Below are 21,867 nucleotides of genomic sequence, written 5' to 3'. Positions count from 1 at the left end.
GGGGAAGGCCCATGAACGTCTGTCCGCACTGAAGCAAGTACCACACACTAGTTACTCACCGAAATACTCTTTCTTCATGTGCAGCTCCAGCTCCTTCTCCAGTTCCAGGGATTGTCCACACAGGCTGGAGCATGGACTGGCCCACGGCGGGCCGGCACCATCAGCCTCAGGGTTGCCCGGGGCCTCGTAGAGCGAGTCCGAGTAGCTGGAGCGGGGGCTGATGTGCCGCTGGTCGTAGCCCATGCTGATGCCGCTGTTCCGGTTGCTACTGGGCTTACTGCCGCTGTCGTAGCCGGTCAGGTCGCGGCATGCATTCATGGACCTTCCCGCTGCCTTGAGCGCCCAGCTGGACATCCAAGCCGGATCTCCGAGGTCGCGGCTTAGACATCCAGCCGGGCGCTCAAGGCAGTGGGAAGGGCCATGAATGCACGCCGCGACCTCGGATGTCCAGCTTGGATGTCCAGCCGGGCGTTCAAGGAAGCACTTTTGTGGCAAAATGACGGAAATTGGCCAAAAATGCTGGTAGGAAAGGCCCCCAGCGCGGTCCAGGGAGAGCCGGGGCTCCGTCCTCACCCTTCCGAGAGGTCGGGGAGGTGGATTTGAAGGAGTTTAAGAGGAATTTTTCACAGGTTGTTTTGTCAGGACAGCGAAAGGGGGTTTGTCACAAACAACGGCGGCCATGTTGAAAAGAATTTCTGCCTCTTAACTTCTTACTCCCCTGCTTTTATCTTCTTGTCTTGCTTGCTTTGCCCAGCGTGATGATTTTGATTTGTCCTTTCCCCACAGGATGACAGTGAAGCTGGGCGAAGGCAGCGGGGATGAAGGGGTGAAAACACTGGGCAAAAGAGCAGCAGGAGACGAGGAGTCTCTGCAAGGAGCAGGCGGAGAGGCTGTAGTCCGAAGCAGCAGCAGACACCCCATTTCCCGTTGCCTTGAGCGCCCGGCTGGACATCCAAGCCACGACCTCGGATGTCCAGCCGGGCGCTCAAGGCAGCGGGAAGGTCCATGAACGCACACCGTGACCTGAGCCCCCGGCAGGACGTCCGAGGTCGCGGCTTGGACATCCAGCCGGGCGCTCAGAACTCAGAAATTGCCAAGTAAACTGATTGTCAGGGGAAGTTCTTCAGTACGTTTCCTGTTCCCAGGCTCACTTCCTGCAAACTCCTACCTGAGCAGAAGCCCCTGCAGACATATCTTGTGCTGTTTTCCCCTGAGCGCCCGGCTGGGCGTCCGAGGTCGCAGCGTTCGTTCATGGACCTTCCCGCTGCCTTGAGCGCCCGGCTGGACGTCCGGGCTTGGACGTCCAGCCGGGCGCTCAAGGCAGCGGGAAGGTCCATGAACGCACGCCGCGACCTGAACGCCCAGCTGGACGTCCGAGGTCGTGGCGTAGGGTGTGTGGGGGTAGGGCCTGATACAGGAGCTCGTGCCCACTGCAAATCAGCGGCAAAAGGAGCGTAGACCCATGAGAAGGCCAGAAGAGCCCCCGGAAACGGTGTCCGTTCTTCCGTATAGAAACTAAACACTACGGAACCGAAGTACTCTGAAGTTAAGCACGGTGGTGCCAGGTTGGGTTACTTTTTTCCCCCTTGTGCGAGAAGCTTTTTTTTCTGTGGATTGGGTTGGTTTGGGACTGGGCGGCTAAGTTCTAGCAGTCCTCTGTTGCTGGCATGTGGTGCTTTTTTTTTCTTTGCTGTGGACAACTCAAAAGTGATGACTCTTCGAGCCGTGGCATAAACTGCAGCGCGACAGAATGGATTCAGATTCAGAGAATTGCTGCTGGGCTGCTGGGCTTCAGCTGGGCGCTCAAGGCAGTGGGAAGCTGACTGAATACCACACTAACGCCAGGGTCAGGGTAGTCGGTAAATATGCAGGTTAAAGACATGGCAAATAAGCTGGTTAAAAAGGCGATAATCTGGGTGCACGTTACTGTATCGGAGGGAATAGCTAAATCGATCATTAACATATCATATACATGCGGCGGGCGGAGATGGATACGCATCCATTTCAGCAAGCGGTAAGGATGCATAAAACCGGATACTGAATCGCGGGTTCGCCTTACGTGTCCAAATTGTGCATCCAAAGCGGGTTAGAAACAGGGTAACCGCGGCTGCGCTTTACTGTATTGGCCTGTTAGTGGCCCAACTGACTCCCTCACAGGTTTTTTTTGCTTTGAAACAGTTGAAAACATTTCTATTATTTGTGTTTACCTCTATGGCTAGCTTCTTTTGAAATTCTTCCTTAGCCTGCTTATTTACTTTTTCATCTAACTTGCCATTACTTATGCTCTTCTTTATTTTCCTCATTTGGGTCTGCTTTACATTTTTTGAATGATGTCCTTCTGGCTTTAATTGCCTTTTTCACCTCACTATTAAACCACGTTGGCAGTTGTTTAGATTTAGGAAAGCTACCATTTATCACTGGGAATGAGCAACACGAAATGGATCTCTTTTTGAGATCTAGTGGGTATTTGTGATGCTAGATGCAATTGACTTATGGAGTGCCTCAGCATGGCATATCTTATGTTCTTATGTAGCCTTTTATTCCATAACCTTAGTTGTGCTTTGCCAGCTGTTGTATTCAAAGCTGTACACCACACAAAAAAGGTGCCAAACTTTGTCATACAATCAAAATCTCAACGGTACAAGACAAAGTGTAAAACAAAATGCAACAAAATACTTGTGCACCAAAGTTCTTATACACAGATTGCAAAACAAATTATCAGCAAGCCAGTGACGTGGGTGGTTTTACTTTACCACCACTGGACTTCTCAATCAAGTATCCCAAGGAATGTGTCTTTTTTTTTTTTTTAGTAAATAAAAAATTGGTCTCAGTATAAACAATAACCCAACCTGACACCAGCCAATGTTTTGTTAGTAAAAAACTGCATCAGGGGACAAACATCACGGGACAAACCGCCTAACTACGGTTGTTTTGTTTTTATTTTTTTTTTATTTTTTTTATTTTTTTTTTTTATTTAATTTATTTATTGGTTATTTTTCAGTTTACAATAGGTCAATCATTACATTCAATTTTAATTGAATTGGTAAATAAAAAAAACAAGGATAAACATATCTGCAATTACCACATAACAAAAAAATAAATAAAAGAAAATATTTTTCAAAAAGCCATTCAAAAAATGTACATAATTGCATAATATGTAGTATATAACTAAAAAATCTAATGGTAATCATATCTCCAGGAATATGTGTATAACATCTGAGATAGCTAGACAATAGCAAGGGAGAAAAAAAAGAAAACTTATTAATTCTGAAAACAGCTCATTTACAGCTGGTGTTTATATATATGCCTGCATTATTTAGGTTCCTACTGGAGATGAAGCAAGTGGTTCTCGTAATTCTACAAATTGTCGTAACTGATCTGGCTGGCTAAAGCTAAATGACTCAGTACCCCTTCTGATTATACATCGGCAGGGGTACCTTAACAAAAAGGAGAAACCTAAAGCTATTACTCTTTGTCTTAAATCTAAAAATTCACGCCTCTTTGTTCTGGTAATTGGCGCAAGATCTGGGAATATCTTGATATTTTGTCCACAATACATGATGGGAAATTTTTGAAAATATACTTTCATAAGGGTACTAATATCTGTTGATGAAATGAAAGAAACTATCAAGGTTTCTCTACCTAATATTTGCATATCTGAGTTTTCCAAAAAACTCGTGAGGTTAGCAGGGATAGTCAAAGCTTGAGGAGAAGTTCTTTTAACAAAAAAACAAGAATTTATTGCAAGCATATTATTGTTAGTATCGGAAAAACCAAGAACTTCTGCCAAAAACTTTTTAAAGGAAACAAAGGGAATCTCCCCTGCTATTCTAGGAAAATTTATTATCCTTATGTTTAACTGTCTAATATTGTTCTCCATTATTTCTAATCGTTTGGAGGAACCCAACTGATCTTTTACCATAGCTACACTCAAATCTTGTAAGGACTTTATTTTCTTCTCAGCTTCCCCTATTCTATTTACTACTTCAGTAGTCTGTCTTTGTATCCCTGTATATTTTTGCTGCAAATCATTGGATACTGAGTCTATTTTTCCTTCCAGTCGGTTAACAGTATCATTTAAACCGTTTACTAAATCCCAGATTGCCCCTAAAGTTACCGTCTCTGGTCTTAAATTTATTACCCGCACAGTACCTGGGTCCTCAGGTTGAGAAGAATTTTGTCTCTCTAATTGAGGAGAGGTTTCCTCAATTTCCACTGAGTCCAACATGGAGCTTGCTCCTCCAGAAGACAACAATCGTTTTACCTCTTCGGTATTTGATGTTGCTGCATCTCCATTGGTATCACGTCGGGCCGGAGGCGGTCGTATGTCAGGACTGAGAGATGCCTCCTCAACGGGTGTTACCCGTTCTCCTTCCGGGTTACCTCCAACAGACTCATTGGTACTCTCTTTCCCCAGCTGGGTCATAAAACGATCGATTTCCAATTGAAGTAGGGAGAGCAAGGGCTCTGGTGGAAACACCCTTACCTTCCCTTTTCTTTTTGGAGGCATCTCTTTAAAAAAGAAACAGGGTCGTCGGTCGTTATGAGCTGATTTGTCTGCTACTCAGCAATCAGAGATGGTGTTGGGCTCCCTTCAGTCCGTCCTAGTCCGGACTAAGCCGGACAAAGCCGTGCGCACCCCTTGGGCGCGCACGGCTTTGGCGACGCACCGGCGGTGGCAAGCACCGGAGTCGCAGCGTTTTTCAGCGTGCGGCTCCTCCCTCTCACTTCCGGATTCGGGGAGGGTGGGTGATGGTCCGGCCCTGAATCGGGGCCCAGCAATCCGGTCTCCTCAGCGATCTCTCTCAGCCGCAGCGTTTTTCAGCGTGCGGCTCCTCCCTCTCACTTCCGGATTCGGGGAGGGTGGGTGATGGTCCGGCCCTGAATCGGGGCCCAGCAATCCGGTCTCCTCAGCGATCTCTCTCAGCCGCAGCGTTTTTCAGCGTGCGGCTCCTCCCTCTCACTTCCGGATTCGGGGAGGGTGGGTGATGGTCCGGCCCTGAATCGGGGCCCAGCAATCCGGTCTCCTCAGCGATCTCTCTCAGCCGCAGCGTTTTTCAGCGTGCGGCTCCTCCCTCTCACTTCCGGATTCGGGGAAGGTGGGTGATGGTCCGGCCCTGAATCGGGGCCCAGCAATCCGGTCTCCTCAGCGATCTCTCTCAGCCGCAGCGTTTTTCAGCGTGCGGCTCCTCCCTCTCACTTCCGGATTCGGGGAGGGTGGGTGATGGTCCGGCCCTGAATCGGGGCCCAGCAATCCGGTCTCCTCTGTTTTGTTTTTATTTAACGCTGCTGTCCTTTATTTCCGGCTACCCTAGCCCCGAAGTTCATTTCACCTTATTTTCTGTAACTTTGCCTCTTGTTAAATGGTTTGTTAAGAGATCCCTCGTTCCTTGTAAACCGATATGATATGACTCTGTTCATGAATGTCAGTATAGAAAAGAGTTAAATAAATAAAATAAATAAACAAACATACATTCTAAAAATTTGGTAAGAAAGAGGGATAATAAAATAAGCAAATCAGATCAGAGTGAAGGGGGGATTATCAATGTTGATATCTTCTTACCTTTTATAAAACAGTTTCCCCAAAAGTTGTTGTCATTTCATATCTATTGGGAAATGCTAAATTATTGATACACAGTGATGCTGCTTTGGTGAATTGTATTTTTAGTGTGCCATCATAATTTGTAGTCTCTTTCTTTGTGATATGTTTAATTTGAAGCAGTTATTTTAATGTCCCTGCATATCATTAGTTTTGTACACTGGGAGTTTCCAATTCTGGTTTTAATGCAATTTAGTATACAAATCCCTAAGTGGGTACTTGAAACATGACTAGCCCTGGCAAAAAATTAAAAATTTCACTGCTATATATTTCTTTCACTTGAATGCACTGTAAAATTATCACAAGGAAGGACATAAAAACCATGATTATACATGAACTTTCTAGAGCTTTTCAATTTTGATCCTAATGAAAATAATCTAATCTTTATTATATCAAGGAAATTTACAACAGAATAAGTACCATGCCTATTCTCCACTTCCCCCAAAGCTATGACCCAATGGCTGCATTTTTGCAGAAGTTATGTTGCCTTTGGTTTGACAAACAAAAGGCTGAGATTATTTTTATATGAGTTGAAAACAAGTAAAAGAAAAAGGTATTTGTAATATGCTGTCCACTGAATTAATGATTGAAAATTGGTCTCAAAATACCAAGGAGCAGGATTATCACCTGGCTCACTTTGGAGGTCATTTTAAAAGGAGTTACATGTGTAAATGCTAGGGGTGTGCATTCATTCCCTATGAATTGGGAATCTGCAACGTATAGGGCCCTATTCGTTGTATTCATGGGGAAGCGAAACATATCGCAATTCCCCACGAATACAACAAATCTTCGCCGAATTATTCGGCCACCTAAAGGAGCCAATTTAAACAAACCCCCCACCCTCCTGACCCCCTCCCAAGACTTACCAAAACTCCCTGGTGGTCCAGCGGGGTGTCCGGGAGCCATCCCCTGCACTCACACCCTTGGCTGCCGGTTTCAAAATGGCACCGATAGCCTTTGACCTATTATGTCACAGGGGCCGACGGTGCCATTGGTCAGCCCCTGTCATATGGCCATTGGTGCCATCTTGTGCTCCTACCATGTGACAGGGGCTGACCAATGGCACCGGTAGCCCCTGTGACATAGTGAAGGCAAAGGCTATCGGCACCATTTTGAATACTGGCAGCCGACAGCCAGAGTGCAGGAGGTCGCTCCTGGACCCCCGCTGGACTTTTGGCAAGTTTTGTGGGGGTCAGGAGGGTCCCCCAAGACTTGCCAAAAGTCCCTGGTGGTCCAGCGGGGGTCCGGGAGCGATCTCTTGCACTTGGGCAGTCAACTGCCAGTAATCAAAATGGCGCCGATAGCCTTTGCCCTTACTATGTCACAGGGGCTATCGGTGCCATTGGTCAGCCCCTGTCACATGGCCATCAGTGCCATCTTGTGCTCCTACCATATGACAGGGGCTGACCAATGGCACCGGTAGCCCCTGTGACATAGTAGGTCAAAGGCTATTGGTGCCATTCTGAAACCGGCAGCTGAGGGCGTGAGTGCAGGGGATGGTTCCTGGACCCACCGCTGGACCACCAGGGAGTTTTGGTAAGTCTTGGGGTGTCAGGATGGTGGGGGCTTGTAGTTAATTTAATTTTAGCGGGGAAACAAATAGGAATTAACGTATAAACGTATCGGGGGCCCCCTTGCCGAATGCAACGTATCTGTCCCCCCGACGAATACGAATCCCAAATGCAACATATGGCGTCCCTCTGCACATCCCTAGTAAATGCAACATACTATCATAGCAATTTTAAAAAGTCATTTATTTATTTATTTTATTTAAGAGTTTCTATATACCGTCATTAAGTTATTCACCATCATAATGGTTTACAATAAGGCACCAGTAAAAAATATGGGTCATACATTACATAGGTGGTGCCAATAGTATTCGGTAACAATAAGGTGTTTATTAGGGGAGTTAAGTGTTTCATAGCAATGTGTCCTGAAGGTTGCCTACAGTTAAAAAAATGTTGAAATAATTCAGTAAGGATTTATAACATTAGGCATTCGGTGCTTTATGCCGCATAACTTTTACTTCATTGCCCGCATCAGTTTTCTTTCTTGAAGGCTTGTATGTAAAGCCAGGTTTTGAGCTGTGTTTTGAAAAGTTTATGATTGCTCTGGAGTCTAAGGTCAAGGGGCATGGAGTTCCATAATATGGGCCCGGCTAGAGACAGAGCTCGCTCCCTTACTTGGGTCAGTCTTGCGGTTTTCACAGAAGGAATGGGAAGGAGTGCTCTGTTTGCTGACCTTAGATTTCTGTGTGGGACATGTACTCTAAGTGCTGTGTTCAGCCATTCTGCTTTATCGTCGTGGATGAGTTTGTGTATTAGGCACAGTGCTTTGAACTGTATTCTTTGTTCTATGGGAAGCCATAGAAGTGCAAAGTGCACGAATATCCTATTGACAATTCAAACGTATATATTGTGGCAATTATCATAAGCCCACTTACAGGGTAAAGTTCATTTACATGCATAAAACCCAATTTTGCACATGTAAATGCTTTTCAAAAAGATTTCTACATGTAAATGTAATTTCTATGTAGGAATTTCCAAAAGCCATTTACCTGCATAAAGTGCACTTATATGATAAATCCTATGGACAATTCAATGGCATATATTGTAGCAATTTTCAAAAGCTCAATTACACAGGTAAAGTGCATTTACATGAGTAAAACCCATTTTTAAACATGTAAATGCTTTTGAAAATCAGGCTCATAGATTTTTAGTCTAACAGTTCTTATGGAAATCAAAACTAAAAATCCATAAGAACATGCCATACTGAGTCAGACCAAGGGTCCATCAAGCCCAGCATCCTGTTTCCAACAATGGACAATAAAGGCTATAAGTACCTGGCAAGTACCCAAAAACTAAGTCTATCCCATGCTACTGATGATAGTAATAGCAGTTGCTATTTTCTAAGTCAACTTGATTAATAGCAGGTAATGGATTTCTCCTCCAAGAACTTATCCAAACCTTTTTTAAACCCAGCTACACTAATTGCAGTAACCACATCCCCTGGCAACAAATTCCAGAGTTTAATTGTGCGTTGAGTGAAAAAGAACTTTCTCCAATTAGTTTTAAATGTGCTATGTGCTAACTTCATGGAGTGCCCCCTAGTCCTTCTATTATCCGAAAGAGTAAATAACCGATTCACATTTACCTGTTCTAGACCTCTCATGATTTTAAAGACCTCAGTCATATCCCCCCTCAGCCATCTCTTCTCCAAGCTGAACAGTCCTAACCTCTTTAGTCTTTCCTCATGGGGAAGCTGTTCCATCATTATTTTGGTCAGCCTTCTCTGAACCTTCTCCAGCGCAACTATATCTTTTTTGAGATGTGGTGACCAGAATTGTACACAGTATTCAAAGTGTGGTCTCACCATGGAGCGATACAGAGGCATTATGACATTTTCCATTTTATTCACCATTCCCTTCCTAATAATTCCTAACATTTTGTTTGCTTTTTGACCGCCGCAGCACACTGAGCCAACGATTTCAATGTATTATCCTCTATGATGCCTAGATCTCTTTCCTGGGTGGTAGGTAGCTCCTAATATGGAACCCCATGCATGCATGAGGTAAATCCAAGATTGAATATGGAAAAAAATTGAATCAGTTTGTAGCCCTACCAATAGATGACTGATAATTTATTCAGACAATTCACAGGAAAAAGCATGCAAGATGTATTTTTTTAATATCATTAATATGTTGTGCCATAGTTTCCTGTATTTCGAAGCCATTTACCTGGGTAAATTGGCTGGTCTGAAAAATGGCCTACCATAGTGAGTTAAAAGTATGTGGGATTTCGGCAATGCATTTGCTTTAACCTGCACAAAAACGGGGTGTTCCTGTGGATGCATTTAGGGTGGGTGAGTAAAATACGTGTATTTGACATTTTCAAAAGGACATGCTCTGTCTTACCTCCTTTCTACCACCTGTGCAAAGAGCAAGTGCACAGTGTGCTCTTGCAATGTGTGTACTTTGCATTAGATAATGTTCAAAGGAATCGACACAGGTTGTTGCCTTTGAAAATCAACTGCAATGTTCACAGGCTAACAGACCACGTGCATTGATTGCACTCTCCACAGGCTAAGGAAAAGGTACCTCTATAAGATCATCATGTTTGTATATCTGTCTCTCATCCTCTAATGACTGTTGAATCTTTCAACCCATTTCATTCAAATATGCACCACAGATAGTAGAACCCCCTAGTGACCTGTGGCTCTCACTGTTTATGTGTCCTTAATTTCTCCAATACTTAGAATCCCTTTTTCATTTTCTTTCCCACAGGGAAACAGGCCAGTTCAGTTTGGTTGAAAGATCAGGGAGGTCAGTCAGAGCACAATGTGATGTCACTGAGCATTTTAAAGCTGCCCTGCCATTGGTTAGTGCTTATGGTCACCAGCTGACTCTATTTCTTGCCTAGCTTTCTGAAGGACAGCAATCTCGGTACTGTTTAATGGTCTGTTTAGTACACAGAATTTACATAATGAACGCTGTCAAAACCATATGCAAATGTATGTACCAAAGAAGGAAACCAGTCATCACATCTCCTTGTTTGTGTACAGGAGTGTTTATAGTCCCTTTTTTATAATTACACTAGTGCTTATAGTTATTGCTTATTGTTACTTTGTGGTTTGTGATCTCATCCAGAACTTGTTCTTCGCTGTACTGAAGGAGGTAACTGCTTTACTGTAAAATATTGCTTTAATAAAATACAGCTTCAAAATTAACTACAACAGAAACCTGAACAGGTTTCTGTTGTATGTGCAAATCCCTACAACATAAGTATGTGCAAATCCCTACAACAGAAACCTGAACAGGTTTCTGTTGTAGGGATTTGCACATACTTATGTTGCAGGGATTTGCACATACTTGTGCACTTGTGCAGGCTTTTGCACGTTTTTCCCACGCTAGCCTTACATGGGTATGTAATAAAGGGTTTAGCGAGGGATAAACACGCGCATAAACCTGCTTTAAAACATGCGGCTTAGCATGAGTGCATGCAAATGAGGCCATTAACTATTCATGGGCTATGCAGGGAGCTGAGCATCGGATAGTGTGGGTTTTTGAACACGGGTTTCTTAGTGCCTGGGTCAGGGCAGGAGTTAAGTTAAAGCGCATGTCTGGAGACCGGTTTACTCTGGGGTAATCAGATTATCTTCACTGTAGAAATTTCTGCTGCATTCCAATGCCTGCTGGCATCCACCGGTATGTACAGCTGCCACGCGGCTGGAGATGGAACATGAAGGGTTAGACATTCCTCTACCATCTTTAGTACCACTCCTGGACCACTAACTTCTTCACTGTTTTATAAAAATGGAAGGCTTTCGCCCAAGAATCACTCACAAGTCTCTATATTAATGTGGGTTTAAGCGTAGGTTTCTGCGTGGCCTATTACACAGGGCCTTGACCACGCATTTTCGTGCGTGTTTAATGTCTGCATGGATTTTCTGCATACATCTCATTTGCATATGCATCCTTTATTACTCTCGTGGAGGCACCTGCTTTTGTCATGCCTGCTAAAAAAAAATACACGCAGACAACTAGTGCTGATTTTCACTGTGGGATTTATTACATTGGCCACAGCCTGCATAAACATACAGGGGTAGATTTTTAAAGGTGCGCATGTGCGTCCATGTGCGCATGCACACATGGATGCGCGAATGTTATAAAATCTAGGGGCCGTGTGCTCATGCATGCCGGATTATATAATCCGCGCACGCATGTGCGGGTGGCGGATGCAAAGAGGGAGACGTCCGCAATTTTCATTCGGCGACGCATCCTGGCCTTCCCCAGTTCCCTCCCAGTCCGTTCCAATTAAGGAGCGAACTGGGAGGGAACTTTCCTACCCCCTTTCCTAACCTCCCTTCCCCTTCCCCTCTCCTCTCCTCCTCACCCCCCACCTTTCTCCTACCTTTTATATTTTATATTTTATATTTGTTGCTTACTGCTCTGTTGGAGCAGAAGCAATTTGCATGCGCCCACAGTCCCTTCCCCAGCACAGCGGCAAATGGCCACTGTACCGGTCGCCTCCTGCCCCACCCCTCCCCGCCCCCTTCCCCGCCTCCTGGACTGCCTCTTTCCTTTGACCCGGCACTTCTGCACGTAACGGGATTCACGCGCGTGGCCCCATAGGTTACGTGCGTGGCCGATTAAAAATTTGGCCAACAATGTATAAGCTTACTGCTGCTAAATAATTCGTTTTTTTAAAATACTGATACTGAAAGCATAAAGGTAAGCAGCATAGTTGCTCTTACCTTCTGTAAAACACTCCTCTGGTTCAAAAGACTCTTCATATTCAATCTCCGCTAGGTCTGCATCTCCTTCTCCTCCTCCAAGGGGCCTAATATCAACTGTGCTGGCTTCAGATGAACTGGATGCATTTTGTTTCTGTAAATAAAATTCACAGCAAAGCTTTTTTTTTTTTTTTTTTTACATACTTTTTTTGGAATGATATGTCTATTGAATACAGGCAAATCAAAATACATTCTGCATGCTTTTTTGTACTCAGCCATCTCTAAAACAGAAAGGCATCATACATACATTTGTTCGGCTATAGGTAATGTCACAAGACCAGAAACATTATTATAAAAATATTTCTCCACACTGGAAACCTTTGCACAATCCGCAGTACCTTCCAAGCTGTAGTGCTCAGAAAAGATCAGTCCTGAAATGTAAAATAATTTATCACAGTTTCTCAACTGAAACTGTATTATTATTAGATATAACTTGGGTGAGTGCATGATTTGTATGGTTAGTGATTTATCTAGCCTTATTTATTAGTGTTTCATGTTTCATTGCAATTATCATGTTAATGCTTTCCAAATTGATAATGGAAGTTTACCTTGTTAAGAATGTATCAAAATAAATACTGTACATGAAATACATGAACTAAAACATCTCAGAGAATAAGGGGCAAATTTCAAAGGGATTTTTGCAGGTAAATGAGCATTTACCTGTGGAAAAAACAGCCTTTGAAAGTTGTTCCTCCCCCATGTGGGGAACAGGGGAATGGTGCTATGGGGCAGGTAGGTGAAGTTCGGGTGAAGTATACATGGGGTAAAAAATATTCATGGCACTGACCGCCACAGAATTTTCAAAAGGAAACCCTGAGGGGAGTTTTCCTTTGAAAATTAGCTTGTGGATCTCTATATGCCTTCATTTGCATGGTGATTTACGTGGAAATATTGTGACTACTACTGATTATTTCTGCTTTGCTACCAAGTGTTTGCAATTTCCGAAGAGTAGTACAATGTGAGGTCCAACAGGTTGGCTATTTTTTTTAATAGCATTGTATGTGTGTGTGTGCAGTATTTTGCATGTAAAACTACTTGGTGCTCTAGTATACATACCTGCCCTGCATGTATGCATAAATGGCATTCATTTATATCAAAATACATAAAATTGTATTATGAAATATGCGAGGAAACAACTAAATTCTTTCTAAATTAGACATTACCCAGATCTCATTCTTATCCAGTTACACGTTTATATATTTATCTTACTACAAATTTACAACTATGTGATGCAGTCAAAATCTCCATTCGGGTAATTTAAGAGAAATAAAGAATATTATATGGTTATCTGATGGAAGGCATGAGTACTAGTCTAATTCATAGTAGTTTTCATTGCAGCATTCTCGTTTATCAGTTTGTCTCATTTTCAATAATATAAGCAAGGGTTGCACTGTTAAATAGCTAATACGCACATAGGGAATCATGTAAACACAGTAAGCTCATAAAACTATATCTCATCATATATTTTGGATGGATGTTATGTGGCAACACACTTTACTGATACTTGACATAATTTTCTGATGTTTACATGATAAATTAGAGACAAGATTATTTTACAACTTGCTCAATTAAGTTTTTTAAACCAGTCTCTACCATTTAGAAATCAAAACACAAATCCACGGGGCCTATTATTATAGTTAAGGAGTCTCTGGCAAGACATTGAAGGTCTTGTCAAAGGTGATTAGCAGAAGGAAAATGAAGTGGAAAAACTTTTGTTAGAATATGGGGTACAGTTTGGGCCACGTTGGTACCAGAAGTAATAAGATGAAAGAAGTTCAAAGAGGAGCACCTATGTTTATACAGTGAAAACAGCATAATCTGTAGAGATAAGAAAGATGGAATGCTCAATAAGGGATGTAAAAGAACGGTGTCATTTTAAGGTCCTGAATAGGTTTATGATATCATTATCATCGCTGTTAATTTATTACATGCTTTTCCAACTAAAGAGCTCAAAGCAAGTTACGACAAGCTAGAATCTATATCAATATTGAAAAATGACATCATCATGTATAAACTACATAGCATATCCAGGTAGTAACTAAATAAGGCACAATAGGTAAAGGTAAAATCAGGGTAATATCTGGAGGGAGATATTGAGGTAAAAAACATCAAAATGAAGTACAGGGATATAAGATTCAAAGACTGAGAACAATTTTGAAGCGCATGAAGAGTTGCCTTTTTGATGAAATAAGCTGCAAAGTAGTTTGTTAGTGACATGTGGATAAGGTGCAGAAAATTAGAGGCATAAGGAAACAAGGATAACTGGGCTACAGCATTAGAACTATCTTGACAGTTCCTCCTGTATATCAAATAGTTTGAGTGCCAGAGAATGTGGCTTGAGGGCCATGTCAGTTTGACGGTTTCTAATTTCAAAGCCACTTCAAAAAGACATGTCTTGAGTAGTTTTGTGAATATTAGCTGATTGGGAGCTAGTCTGATGCTCAGCGGCAGGGATACTATTCAAGGCAAGATAGATTTGAGTGGTAGAACCAGGCAAGCATTTTTTTTCAATGGAAAGGAAATTGTAGAGCAAGGGGTCATAGTGTGTGACTGAAAGGGGCTAAACTCAATATTTCTTCACAGTTAGATTTGTGGATCTACTAAACAGCCTCACAGTGGAGGTTTGGGGGCAAAAGCCATATCAAGAAAGCACATGGAATTCTTAGTTGCAAAATGCAAGGGCAATGACCGAGAAAAAGTGGAAGCTGTAATGCTGCAAAACATAAAGAAAATTGGAAAACTGGAGCAAGCCTTTTTCCCTTCTGTTTCTACGTAGATTAGCAGTTTAAAATTAAGAAATGATATATTTATTTGAAGATCAAGGGAACACAATTTTACAGTCAGGGTAATAAAGCTCTAGAACAGTCAACCATTAAATCTTACTTAGTGTACTTTCCATAAAACATAAAAAAATAATTCAGATATATTCTTAGCTGAAAACAATATCTATCCATATGGGAAAATAAAGATAGGGCTGATGATTTTCAACAGGGTGCATAACTATACATATAGGCATATGTTGGTTCCCCTTAAAGTTATACCTGTATTTTATAAACTAGGCTGTAGCAACCACACAGTTTATAAAATACCGTGTATAACTGCTCTGAAATTATGTTTCAGTACATGCACACTTTTTTAATGCAGGGATCTACGTATTTTATACACCTCTTTTATAAGAGTATGCACATCCATTTTACCATTTAATAACTGTAACGTGTGAATAATAACCCTCAGTTTATACGTGAAGGCGGGTGATGTATCTCACTTATGAAAATACTTGTGCGAGTTTTTCTAAGCACCAATTTTCTGAGCCCTACACCAGTTGATCCAGACCTTCACCAACTCACTGCCACTGTTACGTCAGTCAGCCGTCGCACCTTGACTGGCCGTGCTCACCTGCCTTCCGGACCGTCCTCCAGGCTCGCTGCAGGCCATGGGAACTACCTGCAGTGCACCACTTCTTTCCCGGGCCTACATTGTAGGTGAGAGGCCTCGAACTGCAGCAGGGATGCCGCCGACGTGTGAAAGCCCCGGCTCCTGGACTTTTCTAGACGCGCGGGAGCATCTCCAGGATGCACTTAAAGGGTCCAGGGCGAGAACCGTGGGCCAGTCTCATTGATGATGTCATCCCAGGGAGGGATATTTAAACTCCTTCCTGTTCTCATTCTTTGAGTTAGCAAGGAATCTTTCTCTTTTGGATTCCACCTTGCTTAATTCCTTTTTTCTTAGAGTCGCTTCGCCTCGCTGTTCCTGCTTTCCAGACTGAGTGACTCAGGTACCCGCTCCTTGGGGGCTTGCTGCACTCAGGGCTATCTGCTCCTCAGAGAGCCTTCTCTGCGAGTCTCACCTTCACCAGCTTTGCGAGCACCTCTCGCTACTTCTATGGTCGACCTTTCAGTGTTCCTGCTCTGGGTCTCCACTGCTGCTAGAAAGATATCTCTACTGCAACACCACGGAGTGAGTACTAGACCTAATCTACAAATCTGCTTCTCTCTCGCTGTGCGGATCCTCGGGTTACCCTGCTCTGCGGACCACTTCCGGATCCACGCTGTCTTGTGCCTGCTGCCAACATCTATCTCCAGCCTACCCCGCGCTATGGACCTCTACCGGAGCTACTATGCACAAGAACTACCAAGAAGCAAGTATTTCCCGGGTTACCCCACTCTGCGGACCACTACCGGAGAATCCATCTCAGGTCTTCCTACTCCAGGACTGAGTTTACAAACCAGCTCCTCAGATTTCTCTTTGCTGTATAATAAATATATCTCTGATTCCTGTGCCCATCACTGCTGAAACCCCACCTGTCGTGGAGAGTCCCCACAGGGCTCCTCCCTGTGGGTGGAATCAGCTCTCTCCACAACCCAAGGGCCCACAAACCAAGTTCAAATATAACATCCACCCTCCATCAGTTCACCCATACCACTCACGATTTGTTCCAAACCCCCCTCACCCAATAAAATGCAGAAAAAAGAGAAATCAGTTAATTTCTATGACCTGTTTAGCAGGTGTAAAAGTAGACATGCATATTTGACAATGTATGCACATATTCCATTTATAAAATATGTAAATTTATGTGTATGTATTCCAAACCCTGCCCTGGAAAACCTTGGAAATGCCCTCCTTCTATAAGCATACTATTCCACACTGCAGCAACAGTATGCACAATTACTCTTACCCTTCTGGAAATTCTCTTTCCATGCATAAAGGCTACATATGCTGATTTTATACCCACAATGCCCATGTAAGTCTTTGCAAGTTCATCCCTCAAATCAACATTGTGTGCCTAGCACGCTTGGGAAAGAGGCAAACATCTTTGTTTTAAAAATTGAAGTATGCAATTCTATTCTTAGCTGATTTCTAATCTAAAATTTGTTAACTGAGAAAGCTAGGCACAGTGACTCAGAAGTCCTAAAGCATACACAGTACATCAAATATTATTCACCACTGAAAATAAAAAGATCTGTTCTTTAACAGATAAAAGAGCCCAATTTCATACTAGCATGCTTAGCATGTCCACTTTGAAAATTAGCAGGACTGAGCATATTTTGCATGGAATAGACACTTACATTTCCACCTGCTAGGGAACAATTCTAAGTGTTAATGCAAGCATTTATGCGCATGCATTCAAAAACGGAAAGTACGCATGAAAATAATTTCCCTTCTCTAGGTCCGCCCTCATGAACGCCTCTTTCAAGTATGCATAAAAGTATATGCAAAATGGCTGTTGTGCGTAACTTTATGCATACAACCCACAGGGTAATTTTGAAAAAAGTCCATCTATGCGCATAAAAGTGCATTTTATGCACATAAATGTTTTTGAAAATTACCCCCATAGGGGTAGATTTTAAAAAGCCTACGCGTGCGTAAATCCATTGGATTTACGCACATAGGTGAGGTTACGTGTGTCGGGCCTTTTTAGAAAGGCCTGGTGACATGCGTAAAGCCCCGGGATGTGCATATGTCCCGGGGCTTTCAAAAAGTGTCTGTGAGGGGGGTGGGGTGGGGCAGGGTGGTCCAGGGGCAGGGCGAGGTCAGAGGCTCCCGGCACAGCGGCCATTTGCCAATGTGCCAGGGGATCGCGTGCCGGCAGCCTGCCGGCACGCGCAAACTGAACCTGCCCAGAAGCAGGTGCAACAGGTAAGATAAAGGTTGGGGAGGGGTCTATGTGAGGGCTAGGGGGCAGGAGGGTTAGGGGAAGGGGAAGGGAGGTTAGGTTAGGGGGTTGGGAACGGGGGAAGGCTGCGGGCTTCGGCGCATGCAAGTTGCACAATTGTGCACCCCCTTGCGTGCGCTGACCCCCAATTTTATAACATGCGTGCACCTGCTCGTGCATGTTATAAAATCAGGCGTTCATATGCGCGTACCGGGTAGCGCGCGCAAATGGACAGGCACGCACAACTTTATAAAATCTACCCCGTAATGTTTAGAAGCACTTTATTACAAATATGCAGGCATGTCTCAGCACTAATCCATCAGCTGGGAGCTCAACAGTCTCAAGAGCAATCGCAATGTCACTGTTGGCTGGCCACCAAAGAATGCCAATAGCAACACGCTCATTACCACTTCCCCAGAGGCTCAGCACACTGGCTCTGCAAACCTTCCAGCCAGAACAAAGAGACAAAATCCTGTTGCTGCTATTTAGTTTTTATGCAGCAGAAGCAAAACTGTGTATCACACACATTTGAAATATGGTGTAATCATTACACTGATTTCATTTGAGGAATAAGTTGTTAGATTCTGCAAATAATATTATTTAATACATTATAAACATAATTACATCTTAATTTGCATCCCTGTATTATGTGCTCAGAATCTAAAGAAAAATATGGGCACCAGTATTTTTTATTACCTAAAATGGCAATCGTTTTCTCAAGTCCATCAAGTAAGTACTTTACTTTCAATGGGAGGGATGAGAATTTGAAAATACTCTGGACGCTTGAGTTGGATATCCAAACAAAACTTTACCGTAGCAATTTTTTAAAAGCAAGTAATGTCACTTTACATATCAGCTCTTGGCACAAAACAGCTTATCTCAGTTCTCTCTGTGCACGTGTCTCTCTGCTGGACCAGAGAAAGATTTCCCTCTCCAGGACATGGAAAAGCAAAGCTTCCCAAGTAAACAAGGGTATCCTAAGTTCCGCAGAAAAATCCCTTTCCAAAAATATTGGCAGACAAAGCCAGGGTTTCTGTGAGGCTCCCAGGGCTCCTCCCTGTGGGCAGAGGCACCTCTCATCTCGGCCCAGGGTTCACATCCTTACAAAAACATAACAGGGAGACAGCAACGCTGAAGAACTGGAGCAGCAGAGGAGAACAGACTCACAGGAAGCCCATTGCTGAGGCAAAGGGCAGCAGGAGGAACGGCCATTTAAGGAGCTGCTGCCGCTGCCGTCCTTCCCCAGAACTCCTGGTGGCAACACATAAAGACGGGGGTCGGCGGCGCGCACGCACCTGTCGCACGGGCAGGAGGTAGGCTGCTGTCGCTATCGGCAGCACCACCTGGAGCGGTGAGGGAGTGCCAGGACCGGGTACGTCCTGTGGCGGGGACGCGATCTAACACACCCTCAAAAGCCTGCTTTAGAGCTGCCTCTATTTACCTATCCTGTGCATTTTTTAAGTGCTGAGCCACCTTCTACAGGAATAGTAATCTGCTTGGTGACTAAACATACTAACATGTCTACCTTTGGAAATCTTATCTTGTCTCGTTTCTGAGAGACTAATGGGTACATCTTGGCCAGGGCTTGACAACCCTTTCATTTCTTCTCTGTAGAATCCCTCTCTGATTCAATCAACTCCCTAACCTATCTGTCTAACTGAAAGGATTTTGAGGGTTTTCTCAAACTCAAATGCTCCTACATTTTTTCCTCTGCAATCTTAAGAATTTGGAGGGAATGGGAGATCAAACCATTCAGTTTGTTCTTATGAAACAGTTTCACCCTAGATGAACTATCATCTTTATCAGGGGATATTCCCCCTGCAAATTCCTTTCAGAATCACTTTCTCTCAGACCTTTATAATCAAGAGGAAAATTGTCAGATTTGGATGATTTTTCATCCCCAGCCTCCTCGTCATCCTTTATTCTCTTCCACTTATGCCCTGAGGGAGAAGGCACCACCACAGAGGCCCTTGGAGCTGAGCTTTGGTCTAAACAAAGGTCCCGATGCAAACACCTCAGAAACTCAGCTGACATTGAAACTAGGATTGAGGAAAGCATTATATCCAAATTAGGAGAAGGTACTGTCCCTTTAAAAACTGCTGCTAGAGCTGCTTCTGGAACTGTGTTCGGGACTGCAGGAAACAAGTTAGGAGGCCTAGGCTCCTGCTCTGCATCTTGCCGATTCTGCAAAATGGCTGCCATTCTCATCACGACACCCATCCCACCAGTGGGAACAGGCAGGACCACAGATGCGGTCTCCCCATGCGTAGACAAAGGCTGTCCATTACCTTGCTCCTCCCTGCAAGCCCTGCAAACAACACTGCTTCCTCCTCCCTGCTGCCACCGGTAGCACAAACTGCAGTCCTTTTCCCACAATCAGAGGAAGCTGCCATCTTCCCTTTCCTGAGGCCCTGAAAGAAGACTGCTCCCAATTGCCAAGAAGAGAGACCTTCCAAAGCTCACCCTGTACCGCTGCTTACTTTTATCGACTGGCAATCTCCTCAGCCTCTCTCCTTTATATGACTCTTGGTAAAGTGACCCTCTTTTCTTACTTTTTTTTATAGACTTTATTACCCAATGAAAGGCACTCAGGGAAAAGCAGATCAAATTAAAATTTTGCCAGCAATCAACTTCCTTTTTCTTCATTCTAAGAAGTTCCCCTTCCCCTTTTTTTTAAGTGTTTCCAGAAGAAGAGCAGAAGACCTGGAGGAGCAGAGGGGAGAAGCGGAGTCAGAATATAGATCAAAATCTGATCAGCCCAGTTCCAGAACCTGAAAGACCCCTGTTCTAGGGCTGTGCTTATCTGAGGGAGGGAGCACTGAATTTTCAACTCAGGAGCTGCCTTTCAAGATCACCACTCCTCAAAAAAGCCTATCCAGGCTTCAGCTCAGAGCATGGGATTCTTGCCTACCATCTGCTGGAGAAAAAGAATGGGAGCCTCAGCCTTTAAGGAATCAAACAGAAGTGTGGTGTAGTCAGAAATCACACATGCAAATAAAGCAGTCAGAAGAATGAGTGACTCCAAATAACTTCAGCTGTTCTTTGAAATAATCACCCATGACAGATTACCGGTAATCTGTTTCTGTTTATTCAGAAGCTCCACAAGAGAGAACTTTAACTAGGGTACAGTCCCCCAACATGGGCTGGGTTTTTCGCTGGGGAGGCTGCGTCGGGAGGGTCGAGGAAATGTGTATACCTTACATCAGGGTCATGGAGCATAAATCTCTTATACAGCATAACAGGATAACATCATTTCAAAAGAGAGTTCTTATGCTCTTTAACAGTACAATGCTTCACTCGAATGGTATCGTAATAGATGAAAATTATGTTTAACATACACAGTTTTCTAAATTTAATTTCAAATGTGCTGCATGTAAAAATCCCTAATTATTCCATGTGTCTTTTCATTGTGGTTGGGACAGCTGATATAATACTGCATGATTTGTTTGATAAAGTTAAAGAATTCAATGGAAAAATCCAAGAAACACATAAAAAAAAAATGCAGGAGCTCATTTACTAAATCTGACGCTTAAAGTGCCTTGTGCAGTGCGGAATATCACTGCTAGGGATGCAGGTGCTAAATGTAGTGCTCAGCAAATTTACAAGTCAGTGGCAAATTAATCAAATACAGCACGGTTCATGTCTTCTTTAAAAATAACTGGGTCCCATCTACTATCAATGAAGAACATGAAAAGATAAAATATGCTATGCAGGGTCAGACCAAGGTCCAGTGAGCCCACCATCATGTCTTTGATAATGGCCAGTCTGGGTCACAAGTACACAGCAGATCCCAGAAAAATGGATCTATTTCTTGTTACTCATTCCTAAGACCTCAGCCCTGTAGGTTAGAGAATGGTGTAAAAACAGCTTTATCCCAATTTCTAAGCAGACAGGAAGCCTATAAAACTATGTCAAAGTGATTAGTATTGCTTGGCAAACCTCAAACTTTGAAAAATAATATGAGCATTGCAATGTTGAGGAATTTTTAAAGAACATGACCAAATATGTCCCTATTTTCAGCAGCAATAATGTAATTTTCAGTGCAAAAAAATAATTTTTGGTGCAAAAAATGTAGAAACCGATTAGTCTAACCTCAGTCATGGGCCTATTAATGGAGTTACTACTAAATGAAATGTAACCTCCTGATATGTCACATAAAATATGGCAGGTGTTTAATGCCTGTTTGTGAGCAAAGCACCAGTCTCTTGTGAGGTCATAAAAAAATATCACAGTAGTCAAATATAGAAGGTTCAATGGACCTAGCACAGAGGTAAGGGCAGCATTTTATAAACTGGATAGGGAAAACCAGTACTCCCACCACTTT

The 21,867-nt window shown here is 43.3% G+C and overlaps 1 protein-coding gene across 1 annotated transcript in view; it reads right to left on the bottom strand.

The window, feature by feature from the left end:
* Positions 1 to 21,867, bottom strand: part of LOC115093624 (sodium channel protein type 2 subunit alpha-like) — a 279,971-nt gene that overhangs the window by 77,570 nt on the left and 180,534 nt on the right. Inside the window, exon 18 of the mRNA XM_029605640.1 lies at positions 11,852 to 11,984. Coding sequence (XP_029461500.1) covers positions 11,852 to 11,984 — 133 coding nt within the window. The remainder of the gene's footprint in view (positions 1 to 11,851; positions 11,985 to 21,867) is intronic.

The sequence above is a fragment of the Rhinatrema bivittatum genome, chromosome 6 (genome assembly GCF_901001135.1).
Source record: "Rhinatrema bivittatum chromosome 6, aRhiBiv1.1, whole genome shotgun sequence".
Taxonomy (NCBI): domain Eukaryota; kingdom Metazoa; phylum Chordata; class Amphibia; order Gymnophiona; family Rhinatrematidae; genus Rhinatrema; species Rhinatrema bivittatum.
This window is presented reverse-complemented; position numbering and strand designations above follow the sequence as displayed.